Here is a 23,989-nt window from a genome sequence, read left to right on the forward strand (position 1 = left end):
CGTACAAAGGGCGGAAGAAGCGTCGAACGGAGCAGTCTCCGTTGCGGAATCAACGCCCATTCAGCGGTACGATTCTTTCCACGCCGTCCAGGGAGCGAGACGGCAGAAGGATGAAAGAAAAAGTTAAATTCGGAATATCCGCACGCGTGCGGAAACAGACGAAACGCGCGCGGAGGTGCTGGGGCGGTGTTGAGCGCATAGCAGAGAGAGGATTGGAGGGAAGAACGGCGAGAGAACGGATAGACGTGCCACGGATCGCGGTGGATTTAGGGGTGGAAAAGAGGAAGGGCGCGCGAAGGAGAGAAAATGAGGAGCCCTGTCTGTGGTTTGTTCGACAATGCAAACCGGCTTTCTCATATCACTGTATTGTTCCCATTGTTCCAGCGACTCGTGCGGAGGGATTGTTAGTCATTATACGGGAGAGCGGAGGAGTCGAAAAACGTTCGGGAAGAGACGGAACGGGATTTATCCGGCTGTCGTAATCCGCCGATCGTCGTCGTACCTCGCTTCCCGTTGTCGGACGTCCCATGAAACTCTCGCGGACATAACGAATAATTTCCATTAACGACAATACTCGCGAATCCTGGGAGATTTTACGAGCGTCTCATCTCTTCGCGGACGCGTGTCACCGGGGACGGCGACAGACTCGCTGACGCGACGACGCGTCGAACGAGAATTTTATCAATCGCGTTATATTTCGATTGAATATATTCCGATTGAATATATTTCGATTGGATACGTGTGTTCACGTAACAATTTTGTGTCAGTATGAAAGATCGAAAAGCCGATGCCCCTACAAAGCAAATTCACTTATTGATTTATAAATTATTTCGTTAAACAAAACGCCTGCATTATGCATTGTTAATGCAAAGATAAAACATCATTTTATATCGCGATTGAATTACCTGGATCTCCACGTGGCATGCAATTGGCTAATAAATCGCCCGCGCGTGTGCGTGATGTGAAATGTTGTTCTAAAGGAATTTCAATTGCCAATAGAATTATTGAAATGTATAAAACGGATAAAACCTGTAAAACGGATGATACTAAACGGATCGTACCTTCCCATATGACGAGTCGTAGGGACCTTATCGGCGAATTATGGGCATGAAATTGCACGAGAATGCTGTTCCAGTAGCGAGCAAAAATCGCTGCGACCGCCGCGGTTTACGATCTATTAAATTTCATAATAATGATTTCATTACAATAAAGTTATTTTTCCACAGAGCGCGCCTGAATTAATAAAATCATTCGACGCGCGATTAATAATAAATGTACAATAAAATGTGCTCGAAATGAAATTAAAATGAGAAAGAGGTCATAGGGAATCTTGGTTGATTCTCGAGTCGGTTGATCCTGTAATTGCAAATTTGATTTTGCATCCTCGCGGTATGAATTTAATCTCCGTGACAATCTCTAAATCTAACCTGCGCGTCGAGTCCGTGCAGTGGATTATTAATCGAAAGTTCTCCACTCCGCTTCACCATTATATCGATCCTCCCGAGGCCTTTGAACTTGCGATCTCTGCACTTTACGATTTTACCCGGCTTTACGCTTTACTTTCCGACTTAAAAGACTTGCAGGACGAGATGTCAATCAAAATTCTATTAAGATAAAAGTTATACGAACGGGAAGGGATTTCTTTTTTCTATTTATGCACCGTGATAAACTTGATTCAAGAAACTTGATTGAGAGAACGGTCGGAGATGTAAAATATTAAAACTGTTTATTCCTGAAAAACGAGCGAACGATCGTTACGTTCGTATTGTCGGGTGTAGAAAAATTGTGCTGATTATTTCATGATATCGCGTGTACGCAGCGTATCGTATACAACGTATCGTATCGTATCGTATCGTATCGTATCGTATGCAGCGTTGCACGCAGCAGTTGGACAAAATTATCTTTGTCACAGGGTAAGGCGTACATTCGGCCGCGTTAATTGCCTGCGTCAGCAGTACTAGGTCCATTTAATTGAGCCCGAGTATCTGCGATCGAACGTTAATTATTTCGCATTACGGAATAGCTAATCTGCGATTAGAGAGCCGGCCATTATCTTGTCCCTGCAATCTGATTTCTAGTTGAGTAGCTTATCGGCGATGTTTTCGCACGATCACACATCTACGCGGCTACCACCAATACGCGACGGTGGAAGATTAATGCATGAACGCATTCCCTCCCACTTTCCCCAAACACTTTAGTTAAAATATAAATGCACTTCACCAAATTGATCCGTGAATGGTGGAAGGTGATGCGGTAAACCCGGGACACTCCCGGTATGCGTTAACTGCTGAACTTTACGCGATAAAGCTTCGCCATTAAATTTCGGTGCGTTTCGCGTTATCGTCCGGAAATTTATCCGTGTTACCGCATCAGAGATTAGAGCTAGTCCATGACGATGGTGCGGATAGTCCGTGCTGCCGTGTATCGCGAGTCAAATAATATTAACATGCTCGCATAGTCGCGAATCGTTCGTGATTTTCGTCGAAATTCCGGCCGACGAAAACGTACATCGCACTCGAAAATCGTCGACCGCAAAACTATGATTACACCGTTACGCCAAAATGTGTTTACGAGTTATCGAGTACTCGCGAAGAGATACTCGCGTAAAAAAAAAAAAAATGCGCTAATTTTCCAGTGCTTGCCCCGAGCCCCGCTCCGATTTCTCCCCTTTCACATCACACTCTCACCTGAACGCGCGCGTTTCGTAAATTTCGATCGATTCTTTTTTTTTCCTCCGCATAAACATCGCGAGGTTTAGCCACAAAAGAAACGCACGGTACATTTTTCGGTCGGAAATTCGCTAATTCCGCGAGGTATGCGGTTTTTGTGTTACGCCAACGATCTTCCCCTGCGGCTTATAATGAGCGTGAAAGCTGCCTTAAAACGAACATAAGTAGCGTCATTATTCGCTCGCAGTGAGCCACGTTATTACGTTAAACGCGCTCGGCATATTTGGCGCGTAAAGAAAATAATTATATCGCGATACGTTAACGTGGTTAAATACACCGCGGCTCTGACCTTTCTATATTACAGGATTCCGCGCCGGCTCTCTTTCGCAAATTTTTAAATTGTATCGCGTAAAATATAAATACCTCAAAAAACACTGCAAACACTTTTAAACGGAATAAAAGCGCGTGTACAGACGATATTATTTTCCCGGCGGTAACCGTGAATGAATACTTTTGAAACGCGATCGCTAAGTTAATTAAACCACGTTGATTCCGCAATAAAATATTTTACCATTAACTATTCGCCGTTTTACCTCTGCATAAATAAACGGCTTTACGTATATACTCGAATTATCCGCACTTGGCACAATTTCAAACTATTTCTCGCGACTCGCGCGAATGAGACATCGTCGTCTCGTATTTTTCGGCTCTCGGGAGATATATCGATCGGACATCGGAAGATAATAATGAAACGAAAGTGCGCCCGGCGGATTTAATTGTCGCCCCGGCCGGCGGCCGGTCGCGTCACGCTTCACGCGCGAAAGCAGGTACTTCCTCTTTGCGCATTGTCAAAAGGTCAATACCTAAAATTGCTTCGCTTTCAGGTCCGATGCTTTTCATTCGTCATGCCTGCTTGTTTTATATCCACCACGTACAATTTTCCTACCCGCCACATACATTCGTGCCTGGAGTTAAACGACGTTTTGGGCGGTCGGCTGTAAAAAAAAAAGGAAAAAAAAACAAGCGCACATATTAAAGCTACGCGGTGCTCTGCTATAAAAAAAAAGGAAAAAAATACGTCCAAAGCGGCCATGCTGATTTTCAGTTACCTTGCCGGACATTGGTCTCTCTCTCTCTCTCTCTCTCTCTCTCTCTCTCAGTTACCTTGCCGGACATTGGTCTCTCTCTCTCTCTCTCTCTCTCTCTCTCACTCTCTCGCTCGCCTGCTCTCTTCGTAACCACAGCAACGACTTGCACTTGATTCGAGAAAATTACGGGTACGATTTACATCAAAAATGCAGCTGTAACTCGTAACTCGTATTTCATCGGCGCACACCGTTACGTACGGTATATAACGTACAATACATACACGATCGGTTCGGGACTCGACCGAATAGCTGATTTCTTCTCGGCGTAGATGGCTCGGTAACCCGAGGCCATAAATCGGTGATACTTTACGGCGGTCGGCCAACTTACTAAACTGCCGCGGAAAGAAACTGCTCGAGACAGCCGGGATCGTAAAGTCGGCCGTTTTAAGGGAGATTTAATCTGAGGCTCCGGAAAGAGAATGAGAGAGAGAGAGAGAGAGAGAGAGAGAGAGAGAGAGAACGGGGAAGGGAAGATTTCATCTCTCTAAAGCTACTATATACGCCAAATAAAAATCCTTCTCTCCATGCATAACACGCAATAAAATTCATCTTAGCGGGATATCCGTGCATTTTCGCATGGATTTCCGCCAGTCTCCATGTAAATTAAGTTACTAAGTTTTGACATTCGGGAAGCTCACGCTTCTTCGAGCTCGGAAAAGCACCTTCTTGCGGCGCGGCGGCAACACGAAGGGACTCCGACGAGAAGTGAGCGAGATTTGATCGACGTATCGCTATCTAGGGGTTTTCGTTGTTATTCCGAAGCCAAGCTTCAAGGATCGCTTAGAGGGAATGTTCGCGGAGTAGGTACTCCGGCAGAGAGAGAGAGAGAGAGAGAGAGAGAGAGAGTCCCGGGGATCTTTCGGAACAATGAATTAATCCAAGGTCTGCGAGCGCAGACTTACGTACAGCAAGTTCGCAGACAATGTACATTCACAGATCGCGGCAAGAAGCCATGTTAATTTCGCCGCGCTTGACAGTCGCGATTTTGCCCTCCCACTCGCCCGATCTCTCACTCTATTTTCGAGTAACTCCGAATTCCCGAAATTCCTCCGCAGTATATTGACTCGAAGAAGGATTATTCCGGCGATTTCAGACTATAATTCAATATCAGTTCACGATCGAATTTCCGCCCTCTCCCTGATCTGGTGCCGCATATTTTCGATACCTTCCCTCCTTCTCCCTTCCCCCTTCCTTCCCGCTGCGCCGAAAATAGCAAATTTTATTGACAACAAGTTTTATTTAACTGCCATCGCAGCCGCTTTGAGATATAAAACATCCGAGCGTTGTTTTACGAGCGCTCTTACGAGAGGATATTGGCCGATTTGTCGGGGGCGTTCTCTCAAGCGAGGAGTCGCAGCGGAACGTCGTCGGCAGGATCTCCGCGCGACATGCGTCGCATCGGCTTTCTCTTCAGCGATGATTTAATATTAGACTTATAAATACTATCTTGGAGGGATAGTTGGAGACTCACACGGGAACCGCAGTGCGGTTAACGCTATGCGTGTAGATCCGGGCGCGTATACATAAAGCCAGAGTCAGCCAACCAGCCAGCCACGGCGGAAACTGCGAGCGCGAAGCAGGAAGAGAAAGAGCGAGAAACATACACACAAAGAGAGAGAGAGAGAGAGAGAGAAACAGAGAGAGAAGAGGGAGAGACAGAGAGAAAGTATGTGTGCACGTGTGCGTATATGAGACGAGCAGAAAGAGAAGGACGGCGTACTAACAGGACACACCGGTACAAAGACCGAAATGCAAATACGTATTCTGTGTACTTAGGAAGCGGTAGCCCCAGTGAGCCTCATGCATAGAGATTGTACGTTGTCCGTGTAAAATCGACCCACGGCCACGCCGGCCTTCATCCCCCGTCCCCTCGCGACCACTCTCGCACTTCCCTTTGCCGTTCTCTCTCTCGTTTCTGTCTGCCCTCTGCGCCCTGTTAACGCACGGTGACTCGGTGGTGTCAGTGGATTCTGCGAATTACCCTCCTTTCTTATCCGATCTTTGAACTGTCGCCCGGTACTTTCCGAAGTCAATTGGAATCCACTTGACAAAAGCGCCGCCTCGTCAGTTTTTCTCAATTTTGTCCCGCTGATAACGGATCGCGGATCGCGCGCGCGCGCGTGAAAACGCGAATATCCTCTCAACATCGGACGCGTTATCGCAGCTCCGCACAAATCAGAATGAATTTTATCCCGCCGAGTTTTGTAGCGACGCGACGCGACGCGGCGCGCATCCGTCGTCCCGCAAACAAAACAAACCGTCGGTCGCTCGCGCCTCGCACCGCGCCGCGCCGCACCGGACCTGCGCCGGATAGGTATCAAACGGATTAATTCATCGCGAACGATAAAGTCCGCCGTTTAAAATTTAAATTTAATTGCCCGTTACCACTTTCATCGCGCGGGATGCGTCGCAGCGCGCGCGCGGGCCGGCGGCGCGATTAAGTACCACTCATATTTCTCATGAATAATTCAGGAATCACATTACTGGCGGTAGCGTATCGAAGACAGTTAAAGCACTACCGACCGGCGGCGACGCGGCAACCGTATTCGGCTACTTGACGCAACGTAATCAAAAAAGTTCGCCCGCCCTATTTTGCAAGCCGGCCGCGTCGCGCTGAATTTGCGAAAAATAAAAATACCACGGAAAGTTTCAGAGCTAATCGGTCACGCAGCGATTTTTCCCGCGAGCGACCGATTCATTGTCATTTCTCTGAATTTTACGACATTCGCGATATATTAAAGCAATTTTTTTTTCTTTTTTTTTTCGAGGTAATAAAAGTGCAAATGCGCAAGGAAATTATAATGGAGGTTAACAAAAAGTTGCTTGTTAAGGAGAGTGTCGATAATTGATGTTACGTAAAAGTGGATTCCCGTCGCGTTAAATTAGACGCGGAAATGCCTCGTGTGTTATTTACGTTGCGCGGGCTCGCTTGTTAAATAAAGCGCGAAATTTACGGGACGGCGAATAACTCGCGCCAACGCTATGCGAATGCACGACACGGCGTTAGCGCGGGGCACACGACGAGAAAGAAATATTACGCGGAATAATTTGAAATACGGAGTTTGTTGACGTTCAATTACCTCTTAAAGTTTGTAAAAGAATATAGGCGAAGCGGCGCGCAACGGGGATAAGGAAGATAAAAGCCGCGCGAGGGAGATGCTCCGTCGTATCCCGCGCGCGCGCTGCACACCGCGCGTCTTTTGCATGCTTTTATCTCGTTTACGCATCTGCTACCGAGGGGCTGGCTTGAGCCAAACCGCCACCGCCGCCGCCATAACGACGGCATTCTTGTCTATCATGATGCTCCCCTTCTCGCGATGTCCATTTGCCGTCGGCGGAAACGGAAACCTCGCGTCTAGGGAGCTCTTTCTGTTTGAACACCTTTCCCACCTAATCTCATCACACGCCGCGAACGATCGACGGTCGTCCTTAAGCGGAAAATCGTATTAGCGAAAATGAGCGTGGGCATAATTTCATTTATTCCAATTATATTTGCTCTCTACTACATACGCACGCTGCGGAAATAGAAACGGGTCTTTCTCCCTCTCTCTCTTTCTCTCTGCACGAATCAAGAACCAAGAATCAGGGCCGGCTTTTGACTGCGATACAGGTCGACGCAAAGCTTCGAAAAACCAAAATTTATAAACGACGGGAACTTCATATACTTGTAAAAATCAATCACGTTATAACACACAATAACCAAGATGTAACAATATTAATTTTGTACCATATCTCTTTTCATATTTTGTATCCTTAAATGTATAAAAATTTTGTACAAGACATTTCTCAAAATATTCAAAAAATTTGGCAGTAATTTTCTATCTAGATAAAAATTTATTTCAATAAGAAATAGACATGTGCTCTAATAAAAATAAAATTGATAATAAAATAATAAAAAAACTATTTTTTTTATGTGAGTACTTTAAATATTCAAAATGATTTATGCAAAGTTTTTTTACGATGCAGAAATCAGTTCTGTAAAATAAACAAAATTTATTTATTTGTTTACAAAATAACTAAATAGACAATCACAATAAAACTTTGTATAAATCATTTTAAAATACTTAAAATACTTGCATAAAAATTAAGATTCTTCTTAATGTTGCAAAAAATAATTTAATTTTTAATAACAAATGGAAAAGAAAACAGACTAAATTAGAGTAAACAAATAGCGTAAATAAATTGTAAAAAAATAATTTAATTTTTAATAACAAATGGAATGGAAAACAGAGTAAATAAACTGTAAAAATATATGTTATAAACTGTAAATAACAAAGGTATCACCTGTATCGAAAGACATAAACTGTAAATATCGAATATGTTAATAAATAAATATGTAATCTTACTCACACAATTTTCGTATGTATATATAATTTATTTCAAGTATTAATATTAACATTTCCAAATTTTATTTACTTTGCAGAAACTGTACGTTCACATATCCTTAATGATTCAAAAAGTTGAAAATTTTGATATGTTTTACTACTGTCACTGTACCATGTAATCGTAGATTTCAGAAAGTTCTAAGGCCGGCCCTGATCAGAGATACCGTGGAAATGTCGAGTATTACGGGGCTTGTACACAGAAAAGAAAATTACGTTCCATGTTCCCGGTACTATTAGAGCAAACATATTCTATGGGTCCGTGTCTCTCTCAGACACGTTCGATTACTGTAAACAGTTTTTCGCAAGTGGAGAAAGCACGACGGAAACATATCGGAAAAACTAACACGTGAATTATTAGAGTTTTTTAACAATGACAAAAATATTTGAACTGCAAAAATCGTCGCAAATGTACAGTGCGATGAATCCTTTTATCCGTAATAAGAGAAACGAATTGGAAGAAAAGTGAAGCGCAAAAAAATGTATAAAATAACTAAAAATATAAAAGCAATGATTAAAGACAATAATGTCGCTTCAACGCGCCATTGTGTGTGCGCTAAACGTGATACAAATACTTAATTAAGAATTGGACGATTAATACGCGTAGGTATTCTAAGAGAAGATTTATAATTCTCTCTCTCTCCCTTTTTTCTTTTCTCACCGGGCAATTATTCTTTGCGTAATTAATCATAATTTCGTGTAAGTGAACGAGGATATTTTCGCATCTCCCTGCCACGTTACGATCCCACTCTTATTCCATTGCAGCCGCGCGCACTGATAAACGTCGACCACTATTAACATTTCGGCGGAACTTTTTCTGCGACGCTTGACAGGCTGCCAGCGCGCGTTTCGCATGACAGTGATTTGCTTTGTGGTTCACGTCGAATGAATTTGTGGTGCCTGTTGCCGCAGGCGTGTGCGGTTTCATATAATTACGCACTTAATTGCTTATATTGCGAGGACCCGCTGATGACGGAACCATCATCTCTAAACCGCGTTGTGTATATTAGTCGCGTTGCTATTCGCAAACCGATACGAATACGGATAACTCTCGTTCTGTTAGTGCAAGTGCGCGTTGCATTACAGCTACATTGTAAAGACAACAAGATGTGTAATTACGTTCGTTTGTTTATCGTCGGGGAAAATGAGTATTGGCAATGACGATAATCAAGCTACATCGCTCGTCGAATCTAGCTAAAATTTTACAATATAAATGTAGCTTAATCACATAAACGTATCTTCAAACTTCTCCCTATTTGCGGAAATAATTTGCGCGTGTGTCTGTGTTAAATATCGTGCATATATAGAAGAACCAATAATAAATTGCTGCGAGGATAGCTATCCGCAGGTGCAATTACGATCGGTATAATTATAACCGCGCTGCATTGTCCTCGTCATGGAACGCTGATCATTCGCGAACGATGCGTGGCATATATTTCAGACGGACTATTACTGTTTCGCGTATCGTATCGAGAATAGCAATTACGAAAATATCGAGCCAACAAAAAGAAACACTTCATTTGCGGGAGACATTAACGCCGACAAAAAAGAAAGAGAGAAAGAGAGAGAGAAAGAAAGAAAAAGTCAGGGAAAATAAAGACAAATCTAAAAAGTAAGACGTAAAAATGTAGAAAGCCCCAGCGCCGGGAATTCGCTCGTTCATTCGGTGGGGCGCAATTTCGATTCCCTGAAAGCTCCTCCTCCGCTTGCACGGTGAAGCTTTCGAGGGAGCCGTGGAAGAAGTCTGCCGTTCCGTGGATAGTGACTAAAGTTTCTCGAGGAGTCTTACGTGGCAGAGCCGACAGGTGGATAGAGGCTTCTTTCCTGGCATACCAATTACGAGGGTGGAACAAGTAATTGTTTGTCCGTACCTTACATCGGAGCGTGAAAGGTATATATACCGATACCCGCGGACGCGGTAGTCTGCGACGACTACTACGACTACGACGACGAAGGTGGTAGTGGTGGTGACGTTGCCGATGGTGGTCGTAGCGAAGAGGTAGTTAGGTCGGGAATAGTGGTGCAGCAGTAAGGTTGATTGTGGAGAGTGAGAGAAAGGAGTGGAGAGAGAAAGAGAGAGAGAGAGAGAGAGAGAGAGAGAGAGAGAAGGAAGGAAAAGAGGGTGAGGGTGGGTGGAGTGGCTGAACGACGGAGCCGCGCGTCTGGGTGGAACAGAGACGGAGCGGCTACACCTCCCGTTCCTTCGTCCCGTCGACTAATGAGACCGCGCGGTTACATCAGAGGCCGGGGACAAATTGAAACGTACGAGCCTAGAGGGGCCACGGAACAGAGAGAGCGACCTCCTAATGCGTGACTACGGAACCACCCCGACATCCGCAGGCCGTTAACACCGTTTCTGCCGCCCGGTGTGTCGCTGTTCCGTCCGCGAGCTGGCAATTCTTGAATTTTATTTCGTTATCCGCGAGAGCTCGACGCGCGGGAGAAATACGGCGGACGTCGACATTTCACGGGAGGGATCTTCCGCGATGGAAATTATTACGCAATGTCGCGGGGGAGAATTGACTTACGCGCCCGATGGTACCTACGGATAGCTTTGAAATGAAAATGGTGAAAGCGGAAAATGCGCACACAAGAGAGAAAGAGAGAGAGAGAGAGAGAGAGCCATTAGTTAATTTCCCGCATTATTTTCTTCCTTTCCTTCATTATGCGGTCCACGATACTCTCGCGTTTCTCGAGAACAAACCGTGCTAACGTAATTTACTCATCGAAACAACCGCTTTTACGATCGACGTTTTTCTTTCTCCACGAGCGATACCGTGCGTGCGCTACTCCGGAGTCGAGTTTCTCAGCGAGCCGGGCACGAAGGCTATAAACACGATACTCTCAGCGTACCTCCCAAGCGGATATCCCTTTAATGCGGCCGGGTAATTATTCTTCGTACGTGCGCAGCCTTAGCCGTCCATGCGCATATCGAAACCGGAAACTTACATCTCAAGTTAGACCCCGCAGTTCTCCCCGCACTTCGCAAAAGACGAAGATACATAGGTGGATCGCGATCCATGGGGTTCGATCATCGACAACGGGGGAGAGAATACGACACCACGATAGAGCTTCGCGCGCGCGCTCGCGTGGGCGGCATTGTAGTTTGGCGAGCGTCTCGGGAGTCGCTACATAGGCAATAAACCCAGGCCAGACTAGCTTGAGCAGGTAGTAGATTACGGCAACGGCAAGTACGATAGTGCGGGCAATGGTGATGGTGGTGGTGGTGGTAGTGGTGGTGGTGGTAGTAGTGATAGTGGTTGCGGTGGCGACGATGGTGGTAGAGCTTGCTGAAGCCGGCGTACGCGTTTGGAAACGCTCTCGCGAGAGCGAGCGAGCGTAAGGGAGGCGAATAAGGAGGGAGGGAGAGAAACGAGAATGGATGCGGCAGCAGTCTAGCATGCAAAATGCTGCGTCGACGTTATCACACTGCCAGAGATTAAGGGGCTGACGCGGTGGATATCGGGCTGTGGCAGCGGCGGAGGGGTACAGGAGACGCGGGAGAGGCGGCTGGAGCCGGCAGGAGGCGGCGGCGGTCTTCGGTGTTCCTATTCTTCGTACTCCACCGAGTTTTACTTGGCAGACATCCCGCGCGGTATACGGTCCTTATTGTTCTCCCCTACGCCGTACCCTCGTTATGCGCCTCTCCGTGCCCCGCTAGTCTCCACTCGCTTTCTTCCACCTACATCCGCCGCCTTCACCTTCGCCTTTTTCTTACTTCCTCACTTACCCCCGCGCATCTTTTGCATTTTCACGCCGCGCCCTGCCTGCATGGCGCTTTCACCTCGCGTTAAATTGTTAACCACCGGAGATAATCAATCTTACGCTCGGCGACACGCGTCACGTACGTAATTCGCCCGCGTTCGCCTTCCCGGCCCGTCCTATACGTCTCTCTCGATGCCGCGTTTAACTTCGATTGGCATGTACCCAATACTGACGGTGATACCTGTCACATCTTCCTTTCTTATCTCGCTCGACTAAGCCGTTACGGAACCGTGCCGTCGAATGCTCTTCAATTTTTGTTTCTTTTCGTTCAATTACCTAGGTGAATGACGAGCTAAAGAGAGAGAGAAAGAGAGAGAAATTGTGTGGCTTAAAGAAGTCCCAGCACTTACGCGCGTTTAAGGTTCTTAGCGCCAAACTATTCGCGTTATCCTTTCTTCGATTCGCCTTCGTTTTATCCGTCCGTTCGCTAACTCGCCGTATATACTTCGTTTAGCTCTGTGAAAATTTTAGTTGGCAGATATCCAGCCGGCTACCTGCAGCGTCGTTATTGTTCGCCATCTTTCCGTCACGTTTTATTACTGCCTGGTGCGGTACTACCATCGTTGTCGCCGCTACCAGAGAACCGCGCCACCACCCAGAGAGGTTCTCTTTCTTATTTTCCTTCTCGTCATTCCGTATCTCGTTCAGGTTACTCCCTCGGGCGCAACGTCTTTTAACAAAGCTGCCGCTGCAGAGACGTAGCTGCCGTGCGATACACGTTAAGCCGTTCAAACTGGAATTTATTTACGCAACCACTCTTCGCGGCGCGCGCGCGTGCTAACTCCGCTGCTTTATTCGTTCCCCCGTGGACGCACAATTCTCAATCTTCATTCGCGCTTTGGGTTTATTTTATGTCAATCCCTTTACTCGCTCAAATAGTCCGTGAGGTTGCTCTAAAGTCTTTCATATACACGGAGAGAACGGTTTTTCTCAAGTATTTAAAAATTTATTTAGATACACGGAAAGAAAAATCTTGCTGAAATACAGGTCTGAAAATAATTATGTTGAGCCATTAAAAAATTTTTAAATTTTTCATTACTCTTATCAAAAAATTTACGTTGGACGTTTTAAGCTTCTTGACAGAATGTCAAAACAGTTTGCAACAGTATCATCATGCTTAAACATCTTGCTTAATTATTTTGATAGTAATTACAACATTAAATAATTTTCTGATCTGCATCTAACTAAATTTTTAGATACAATTTACCGTAGTAAAATTGTTCTTTCTGTGTACGAATCTGAAAATAATTTTATTGAATCATAAAATAATTATGAAGGATGTTCAAGCATAATGAGCAATTTTGCAAAAGTTTTGATGGTCTTGTAATCAGTTTAAGTGCCCTAAATTATTTTAACCGTCGGACCGCCGGAAAATCTAAATATAGATGCTACGGAGGATCCCCCGTTATATTCAAGATATAAATTCAATATTTCGGGAATTTTCTAAGTGAATTACAATGGATCTAATGCCGATGGTCTGAAGGTTAATGATCTATAACATTATTATCAAATCTGTATTCAACTCAGTTTTTAAATACTTCGGCAAAACTGTTCTTTTTACGTACTTACGACGGAACGTTAATGTTACGTACCTTTTCGTCCGCTTTGTTCTATTATTTGAAGGTAGAAAATGCATATGAATTCATGATAATAAAGATACTAGATCAAATTTAATTCGAAATGTGTCATTTAACCAAATTTCTGCTCAGAATAGTAATTACAACAAAATATAGCATAGTCCGTCCAGTTAATTATAAAAATACGGGTTGTATTAAGGTTGTATTAATTCTTGGACTAATTTATAGCAAATTGCGGTATACTTCCATTTCACAAACTTTCCGACATGTTTGACTGATTTGAGTTTGTCGCATTACCGCGTATTAACTATGATCTCAACTATTGCATGGAGAACTATGGGAAGTTTCGTCTCGTCGCGCTGTACGGTCTGACTGCATCATCGACTCAAACTACTGCAAGGACATGCGTCAGAAGTGCGCGATATGCACGACAGTCACGTAGGGAATTGAACGTTCCGAGACGACGTCCTCGTACCGGAGGACGATTCAGCAGGAACGTTGGAAAATTTCGCTCGCGCTTGCAGAAAACGTGAAACTAAACGAAGCACAGATAAACGACGTATCTCGCGTGTTCGCAGACGTGCCTTCCTTAATCATCCGCACGTACGAGACGTCTGTATCGAGCGCACAGTTACGTCGTCGGGCTTCGTTGACTTTGTCAAGACTATTTTATAATTATAAATTCAGATAGAAAAGTACATGAACGCGCGCACCGAAGTCTGAACGACGACGAAAAAAAGAAAAAAAATGCAAATTATTTAAGATTCATTTCCAAGAGTTGACATTCCGCCAAGACGTTTAATCTCGACCGGTCGACGAACCGACTCGGTGAGAAGACCTCATTGGGAAACCATGAAACGAGCGCGGGGGACGAAACCAACCGCGAAGACGTCTACGTCGTAAGAAGACGGCACCGTAGAAAAACATGGCAACCCAGCGCCAGTGCGCTTGAGCTTACAACAAGAAAGGCGTCCTCTTTTTTCTTACTTTGACGTGTGCTCCTCATTTATTCCCATGGTGCAGAGTAGGAAATGGAGAAAGAAAGTAGAGAAGAGAAGATCAAGCCGGTTCGAGCGCGCGGCAAGGAAGACGCCGAGGGAAGAAATAAAAGATGGAATATGAGAGGGCAACGGGGCGGGGACGAAAGAGGAACGCGGGATAAGAAAAGAGAGCGTAAACGCCTTGAATGGGGTACACTACTCGTTATAGGCCGCGGTGCACCGGCGAAAAGACGGAGAAACGAGAGGCTCCGATGGAAACGAGCGCTGAAACGAGCAAGCGGGTCGAAGTAGGGGTCTAGGGGGAGAGGGCAGAATGCAGAAGAATGAAACCGAGACTCCACTAGGGGTGGCCTCAGCCGCCGCCTGATAGGGTTGTATTGTGGCGGTATGACGGCGGTGACCTCGAGTCGACGAGCGTTCGCAAGTTCTTCCAAGTTCGCCTCTCCGTTCCCGCCCGTTTCCCCTCCTCTACCCTCCCGCGAGCCATATCGAGCTCCTTCTTTATCCACCCTCTATCTACTCCGTCTTTATTCCGGGCTCGGTGGCTTACCGCGAGCTATCTTTAAACTAAATACTGCCGATGACAGCCGCGCGCTTCCACGGTTGGCACCGGCGAGAAAAAGAAGCTGAGGAAAGATCTGTATTACAAGAGCTACGACCCTCCTCCTGCTCCTCCACTCCTTCTTCCTTGCACTTTTATCTTTCCGTCTCTCTTTTCATTTCTCGGTGTGTAGGTGCGTGTTTTTTTCTGCGTAATGCGGAATTTCACTGGCAGCGCAAGAGTTGAGAGTGAAGCGAATTGGAGCATGTTAACGACGCTCGCAAGAATACAGAGAATCCGCATGAAATTCCGATGATTGTCTAAACGTCACAATTCTATTAGCCTAAAATTCGCCAACTCCTCGTTAATTATGTACACGTATAAGTTTCCAGAAATTACGTAGATGTAAATCTAACTTGTACATTTGTGATAGAGCTTAATTTCTTTAACATATACTCGTACATATACATAATCTATTTTTAGCTCAGCACAAAGTGAAATGAAAAAAACAAAATCGCGGATGCTAAAAAGTTCATCGAACGTAAAATTTAATTAAACCGGCTGTCACCGTGACAAGGGAGGGAGGAAAAGGGTAGGTCTTCATCGCTGCGTGCGTTCTATTTTACCAGACGAATTTAGCGTAAATCGGAGTACCGGAGGTAGTACCGACAATGACGTTGGAGCTATAACAACAGCAATGACTATGGCATGCATACGACGTGCCACGGCTTAAACCCAACGGCTCATAATTGCTTTCCGATTAGATACCGTTCCGATAGCGTTCCGATAGCGTTATTTTCAATTCCACGTTGCGCACCGCGGTAGCAAGCAGCGCGTATCGACAGGTATATACCGAGGCAAATTCAACAGGCGGCCGTGTGCGCCGGTCTTTGTGCACTTTTCCGATTAATAGGAAGGGGGAGGAATGGAACGGCTGACCACACGCGGCGGCTATCCACTGGCCAATCCCCTCGACGTGATACTCGACGTTTCGCTTTCTTGAAACCGTTCGGCTTATATTATACAATCGATCAAAATAGATTATTAAAATTATCCGTTGCCCATGTGATTTTCAACTTGGATTTCCCAAGAAAAAGCTTACAGATCTTTGAAACATTATCCCTATACTTGGCCAACTCGTTCGCATCGTGTAAACGAGTTGATTCATCTCTCTAAAGCGGAATCAGTGTGCGGAAACAACGATTTTGCTAAAATAGCTAAAAATTTAGCTGGATACTGATCTGAAAATAATTTCATTGATCAAATAATTATGCAGGATTACGCTCAAGCTGATTGCTGAAATGTCAAAATTTTGTGCAGCGTTGCCCATCATGCTTGAAAATACTTGATAATTATTTTGATGAACCAACAAAATTATTTTCAGATCTGCATTTAGCCGTATCTGTCGATACTTCAGCAAAATCGTTCTGCATGTTATTACTAAAAGTGAATAATCACTGATGATTGTGGTTATATATAAATATAGCACCGCAAATCAATAAGATTTTACTGACTTGGCGAGAATATTTTTGGCCAATTAGCGGTCAGTGACCGTTGTAATTCATAGTGACTGCTATTAAATTTAATATTTACACGGGAGTAAACAATTTTACTGTAGCATCTAAAAATGTAGCTAGATACAGAAAATAGTTTTTATGTTGAGCCATCAAAAAAATTACGTAGGATGTTCAAGCGTGATAAAGTTGCTGCAAATAGCTTTGCATCCCAGCAACCAAATTAAATATCCGATGCAATTTTTTATATGATTCGACGCTACTAATAATATTTTTAAAATCTGTATTTCAAGAAATTTATTTTTCTACGTGTGCAAATAATGAATCGAATAGCGTGGCTTTTACTGAACTATTATTATAAAAACGATGCACATGTATAGATCAATAAAGTTGATTTAATAAAATACCATTTTTCCAGTCAATAGAGGAATTTTTGGGCTATTTTTCAGTTCACTATGAATTCTCGACTACGGTATACCGTGACACAGCGACTCCGAGATTTAAAATCATTGCGCGCCGCTACGGGCAAACGTTTACGGCATCTCGAAAGGCATGTCTTGTTCTGCCGTCCGAGGGTAAGCGATAAATTGACCCGTGTAGGCGACGGTTTGGCGCATTCCGTGTCGTAGATCCATTGTGGTCCGAAGGATTACTCAGCGGTTGAATGGATAGTGGTCGGACGTCCGCGAACTGCTCTCGTAGGTGCACCATTAATTACGCGCCGTAATTAAACATTGTGTCGAATTATCTTTCTTGGCCGGCGACGTGACGAGGGGGGCGGAAAGGGGCAGCCCAGGTGCGGCTCCTTTGTGCCGCCGATATAGCTTATAATCTTATCCGCACAGGAGCTAATTTAATGTACGTTACGTAAAAGTTTCGTTGAGAAACTCTAAACGTGGCTCTTGAGCTTATTCACGGATTGACGGATTAAACTTCGTCCGGGGAATTCGCTTCTTCAAAAAGATCTTTTGTGGTACGCCACTTTGATATAGTTTGAGACGAAGCTAGGTATCTGCTCGTTACGAGGAAGAGAACGGCCATTTTCGCCAAGATTTCTCAAATATCGAAATCCCATTATTTACCCCTTTCCTTCCTACGGAATGTCGGATAATTCCGAGTAATGTCCAAGTTGAGTTTAAAAAGCTAAACCTCCGGGATCCGACCTCGAGACTTTTCGCTCGGTTTTATCTACGAAACGAGGAAAGAGAGAGAGAGAAAGAGAGAGAGAGAGAGAGAGAGAGAGAGAGAGAGAGAGAGAGAGATGGCAAAAGTGTACTTCTGCAATATTTATCAAGTATGGGTCAGAAAAGCGGCACGTCGTAGATTATTAGCGAGGTGCACGCTCCACCATCTCACATTCTCCATCCGACTCTCTACGTGGCTACTGAATAAACACTTTGATTTATGCGACAGCGTGCTCCCGATAAGGCTAAACCAGTACGCCAAGAGGGGGATGAATCGAAGGGACTTGAATTTCGATAAAATTCCAATCTGGGAGATATGCTTCTTATTAATTTCCCGACTTTTTCCAACATTTCCCTTTTTACATCCAAAATATTATCCTACATTACGAACTTTTATTTTCGCGCATGAATACTTTACGATAAGTTTCATGTTTCTTATCACAGAGCGCACGATACACGAAATATTTGGTAAACCAAAAGGGAGATGCATCAAAGAGACTTGAATTTCAACAAAATTTCAATCTAGGAGATTCCTTATTACTTTTTCAACTTTTTCCAATGTTTCTTTCTTTTCCATTAAAAATATTATATATTACTTTTTTTTCAACTATTTTAGAAAGAGAAAACTTTTGTTTTCTTTATCGCAGAGTTCATGATACCCGCGAAATATTTGGTAAACCAAAAAAGGGAGATGAATCAAAGAAACTTGAATTTCAATAAAATTCCAATCCGAGAGATTCGTCCCTTATTACTTTTTTAACTTTTTCCAACGTTTTTTCTTTCTCTTTCCGTCCAACGTATTACGTATGCTACGTTACAAAGTTTTATCTTTAAACGTGAATACTTTAAGATATTCCGCAGTGTTACACGTTTTTATCGCAGAGCGCAAGATACTGCGAAATATTTGGTGAAAACTGATCATCGCAGGGAATTTCGAAAATTCGTGATGTGTAACTCGCAGATGGAACGTATAACTCGACAAGGAGCGCTTCCGGGATGTATGCATGTATATGTATATGTATATAATATATAAATTTAACACGGCATAAATTTCTCATGCAACGCACTGAACGAAATACGATACATATATGCGCTGTACATGACGTTACCTGTCTCACCTCTCTCCTTCTTTCTCCTTTTTTCTCCAAGAAATAATAAAATTTCCCTCTCGCCCCTCTCCTCCGTTGATAGAAAAATTGATATCGACAAAATTTGCGTTGAGCGATCACCGATCGCGGAGTCGTTAAAATATTGTCAACGTCAACGACAGCACACGCAAAATCTCGAGCACGCTACGTCCGTGCTAACATAATTGATTATTCGGTTTTACCAATTATTACTCTACAACTAACGGCACTTGACCGATTAGCGCCGGTAGACAGTGCTCTCCATAGCTGATGCATTTCAGAAGTGCTCTTTGCGCTCCTCCCATACCTGCTAACTTGCCTCCTAATCGGATCGATGGGGAAATTACTCTTGCGTCACGGGAAAGACAAGACAATTAGCATTACAACGTGATTAACTTGTTAAGCAACATTGTTACACGCTAAATATATCAAGAAGAATGCAAAATGACGACATTATCGGACACGATATCAATTTTACCACAGAGTTTCCAATTTCCAAAACAATTTTGGAAGTAATATACAGACCACCCGGTTAGTATTTTTCTCTTTTCGCTTTTATTAAACGTTTATATGGTTCACGAACCGATTTAACGATCAATGATGCTCGTAATAAGACACTTGTTATTCCGGCTCGCAGTCCCGACAACATTGAGTTTCAATGGCAACGGGGGGAATGGCGGAAATGGATTTTGTTGCGGTACCCTCTCCGCTGATCTCGACGACCCGCGGTTCGCGATTCTCGCGTTACATTGCGGTACGCGATTATCCTCGAGCGCGAATATTGTTGTCCCCACTTTGTTAAACGACGTAGCGACTCAGTTTACACGATCGCTATCACCGGCGGCTATCTTCCGCTCCGTAAGATCAATATCTGGTTCCGTGCAGCAAGATATTTCTGACAGAATTGAATTCTCCGCGAATACATCGCGTTCTATTGCGATCGATTTTTCTATATGTTTCCAGAAACTCTATCCGATAGTAGGTTAACGCGCGTCGAAGTTTTCATGCCAAAATAAAAAAAAACGAGACTGTACAAATGATGGTTGCAGAACAAAAAAAAATGCGACATCGTAACAATATACAATAAACTTCGCGAATATTGTTTTGAACAAAATACACTCATATTTTCCGCGTTTACGGCAAGCGATTGTTATTGTTGCGCGTTACAAAGCCGATAGGTTGCGAAGTTGAAAATTCTACGAGGCAACACAACTACGAAGCGCGTGGAAGCTGCCGTCCCATGTGTCTTATTAAAACTATAACTCGGGATATATCTCGCAAAACGTGTTACGAATCACGAATCTCGGTAATCCGAGGCTATGCCAGCTCATACCGTCGAAACAACACGTTTCGTTGTATTCGCAAATCATTAGCACGAAGCTTAATAGCAATTCCAATTTGTTAAATGTGGTATAACGAAATCCTGCTGTTATCCGCAACTTTTAGGAACAATTATCTGGTTAATAATAATACGGATTTAAATCCTCGATCTGGAAAGGTATCACTTTTCTGAATTAATTTCCCATGGCTTTACGATTCAGAAATCTAGAAAGGTACACGAAAGACTTTACGCTAGATCCATTTTTATACTAGGAACGCGAAAAAGCCGAACGTCGGTTTCCAATCCAAGAGGTATGTATTTTAGAATTTCAAGTATTTTCCCTCGCAAGAATATTTTTTTATCTGAAAAAACAAGGGATGTAAAAAAAATCTCGTTTGCGGTTAGATCATAAAATGCCTCAGCTACGCGCGCGATTCTTCTTTCGATCTCGCTTTCTCGCCCGTTAATTAGTTCACAATCATCGTCGTGATGTTATCAAAGGCACGACGGTACGACGATTGATCGAATTTCCTAGGATGTGGCGGATGATGCGTACGGTCAAGGAACTACTTACCGAGCGCGAAGACGAGGACGAGCGCGAACGGTGCCAGCGACGAGAGCACGAGACCGCGATCCACGTGGTGGGCCGACCGATTCGTGCACGGCCGATGGCTGGCGAACTGTCTCTTCCGCGGTTTTGCGTCCATCCCCGCCGACGGTGCCGTTGTCATCAAGTTCCTTGAGAAAATTTCGCGAGAGATCAGAGGATAAGTAGGCGGACAGTTAGGCGGATGAACAGGCAGGCAAGCAGGCAGGCAGACAGGTGAACAACGGTAAGACGAGAAGGCGATCTACCACTCCCGTTTTATCGTGAATAGAAAAGGGCAGTGTATTCACCTGTTCGGCTTCCGACTGCGTATCAGTATAAACATAAGGGCGGCGCGAAGTCGGACAAGTGCGGATAAGGTAGGGGAACGGTCAAAAGACGTATGGTCCGCGTGTTTGTGTGGGTAGATGTGTGTGCGTGTGTGCGCGTGTACGCAGGGAAGGATCAGGAGCGAGACGACGTACAACCACGCGCGCAACCCTCTGCCTCGTGCGCCGCAACCCCTCTCGGCACTCGTCGCGTCTAGCGCCTGGAGATAGACTAAACCGGGGTCCTTCGAGCTGCGCGCTAAGTTCCCTCGGTTCCACGATTCGACCGACCTCGGACACGCTCGACGTTACTCGGTGCCGACCGGCCACCCTCGGCACGCGTTCGGCATCATCCCCGTCGCGCTACGCCCGCGGTGGGCTCCGGTCTGTATACCGACTCCGACCCTAGGACACGGATACGAGGAGAAATTGCATCTACCCTAATGCTCGTATCAGCCTCGCCGAAAAAGAGACGCGAACTTAGGGTTTTATCATGGTCGACCAGACAGAAAAAAGACTACTTGTTAAACATTAGCATCAAATTAAAACTAACATTATCTATTTAACAATCATTTGTTTCATATAGCCTTGATTAAAAAAATTAGGCACCTTATATTAATTTTTTCAACATTTTTAACTAGAAGAATTTAAACAGAAATTAAAATGTGAATCGGTCTTTGCTTTAAGAACCCTTTAAAATTATGTTTAAAGCTAACAATCAATATAAAATAATAAAAGATAAAAAAATTCCAACTTAACGAAAAAAATATAGATGCCTAATAATTTTAATCGAGGCTATATAAACAAAAAATTATATAATTATTTTGTTTACACATAATTTAACTTTAAAGAATTTAAAATGATCTTGAATAATCTTAAACTATTGCAAAATATTTGTACGTTGTTATTTCAATATTATAATAGTCATCTAAAACATAATATGACTGTTTTAATAATAAAATTCAAGATTTTTAATTATTAAAAATATTATTATTTTATCCGATATTTTTTACTTTCATGAAAATTATTATTGAATAATGAAAATATTTTTCTCGGTAAAACAAAATTTTTCATAGAAGCAAATTACGTCTGTTTAATATACTATATAATTTTATTTCAATATTTAACATTTCAAAAATATATTGTAGATATTATTAAAACAAGAATATTTTTCTGTACAGCTAATTGTAAGTCTAACAATAAGTCGCGGTCGTACCCTTCTTAAACATTTTAAATTATTCATAAACATATTAACGTTCTTGTTAGAATAATCATAAATGGTTTTAAATTAGAAAAAAGATCTTGTTAATAATTTATTATAAATTATTATAATTACCGAGATATACAGTGGCCAAAATTATAAGGTAGCTGTACCTTTTTCACTTATCTGACATTTTTCTACTATATCTATATTATTTTAAATTGATTATGGACAAATATTATACATAAATTTAAAAAAGTTTTTGAATTAAAAAGATAACTCACATTTGAATTCCTGTTTAAATCCTTTCAGTGAAAAATCCTTAAAAATATAAAAAAACATAATAATTTTGGCAAAGACTGTATAATTAATCATAACTGCAATAAGTGCATTTTTGGCAAAAAAATCAATTTGAAGCTTTCCAACTGCTTGGCGACCATATATTCGTTAGAGTCACTGAAATCTAATAAATCTGAGGAAATCTGTTTTCACATAACACAATTACAAGTCCAACGACATTTAAATAATAAATGTATCATGAATCCGATTCTTTTTATAGAATTATAATTGAATTTTACCCTGTAAAAACGGACGGATTTATTATTATTTTAGAGTATTACTATTATAATATCCAAATTCATCACATTTTACTGTAAAATTCGCAAATATTTCATGATTTCACGTTCTCCTAACTCGTCCCATTTCACTATCGTGTTTTGCCTCTTAAAGAAATATTACGAAAAATAGTTCCTGGCCAAATAACATCACGCAAATACGCGTGTAGTTCGAACAACTAAAAGGCATGCGCGATCTTTCCGAAGGAACGTCAGGAAAGACTGGAAGCAATGCGGATGATGTACCGTCGTGTTCGGTTTGAACCTCGCACGCGAGACCACCATCGTCCTCACGCCTCATTCTCCCTCTCTCAACTCCTCCCGAGAGTCTCTCCTCCGCTGAGGGGGGTTGCGTTCCACAGCAGCCTCCAGTGCGTACGCCCAAGCCCACATCGCCGGCTAGCGGTGGCGCGGCGCGGCGCGGCGCGGCGCGGGCCACCGACCGCCATCAACCACCGACTTCAAAGAGCGAGAGGTCCGCGTAACCTTACGCCACCGCCGCCACCCCGACTGCCACCGCCGTCGCTCTCCCGCCCCATCTCCACCACACCGCCATCGCCACCGCCGCCGCCAGGCACAAATTAAATAGCCGTGCCAGCGCACGTAGCCGTTTACTCTTACTCTACCCCCATGCTACGTGTGTGCCGTGGCCGCGCGCGCTGCTCCGTTTTTCATGCGTCGTTGAACCGAATGTCTCTTTTGAAGGCTTCAACGGTTACTAATTTAAATCTCTCGCGAGCCACCGCGCGGTTCTCTCCCTTTACGCTGGGGATTCGCACGCGAGAGATCGACCGTGTCATCCGCTGGGGATTGAAACGTTTCGTAGCGAACCGGAAGGAAAAGAAGCACGGGTGTCCGGTTGCTCTTCATTTTGCAGCGACGTAATTGCCTTTCTACCGAGGCGCAAGAAAACCTATGACCTACGTGTACCCGTATTTCGCTTTGATGTGTCATCTCGGAATGAGCACTAATTTTCGTCGCGGATAAGAGACCTATCCGTGATCAGTTTTTCGATCTTCGCGCGACTTCG

General features: G+C 43.7%; 1 protein-coding gene across 5 annotated transcripts in view; it reads right to left on the minus strand.

The window, feature by feature from the left end:
• The window catches only part of LOC105195209 (Down syndrome cell adhesion molecule-like protein Dscam2), an 87,990-nt gene extending 66,591 nt beyond the window's left edge, over positions 1-21,399 (minus strand). For 3 of the 5 annotated variants that reach the window (XM_026131034.2, XM_026131035.2, XM_011160519.3), the window contains exons 1-2: positions 21,127-21,383; positions 20,804-20,967 (exon numbers count right to left, since the gene is read on the minus strand). In XM_026131034.2, coding sequence (XP_025986819.1) covers positions 20,804-20,967; positions 21,127-21,161 — 199 coding nt within the window. In that variant the 5' untranslated portion in view covers positions 21,162-21,383. Of the gene's footprint in view, positions 1-20,803; positions 20,968-21,126 lie in introns of all 5 variants that reach the window. The other 2 variants (XM_039449882.1, XM_026131036.2) reach the window with 1 other exon arrangement.
• Positions 21,400-23,989: the final 2,590 nt, after the last annotated feature.

This window comes from Solenopsis invicta, chromosome 5, assembly GCF_016802725.1.
Source record: "Solenopsis invicta isolate M01_SB chromosome 5, UNIL_Sinv_3.0, whole genome shotgun sequence".
NCBI lineage: Eukaryota > Metazoa > Arthropoda > Insecta > Hymenoptera > Formicidae > Solenopsis > Solenopsis invicta.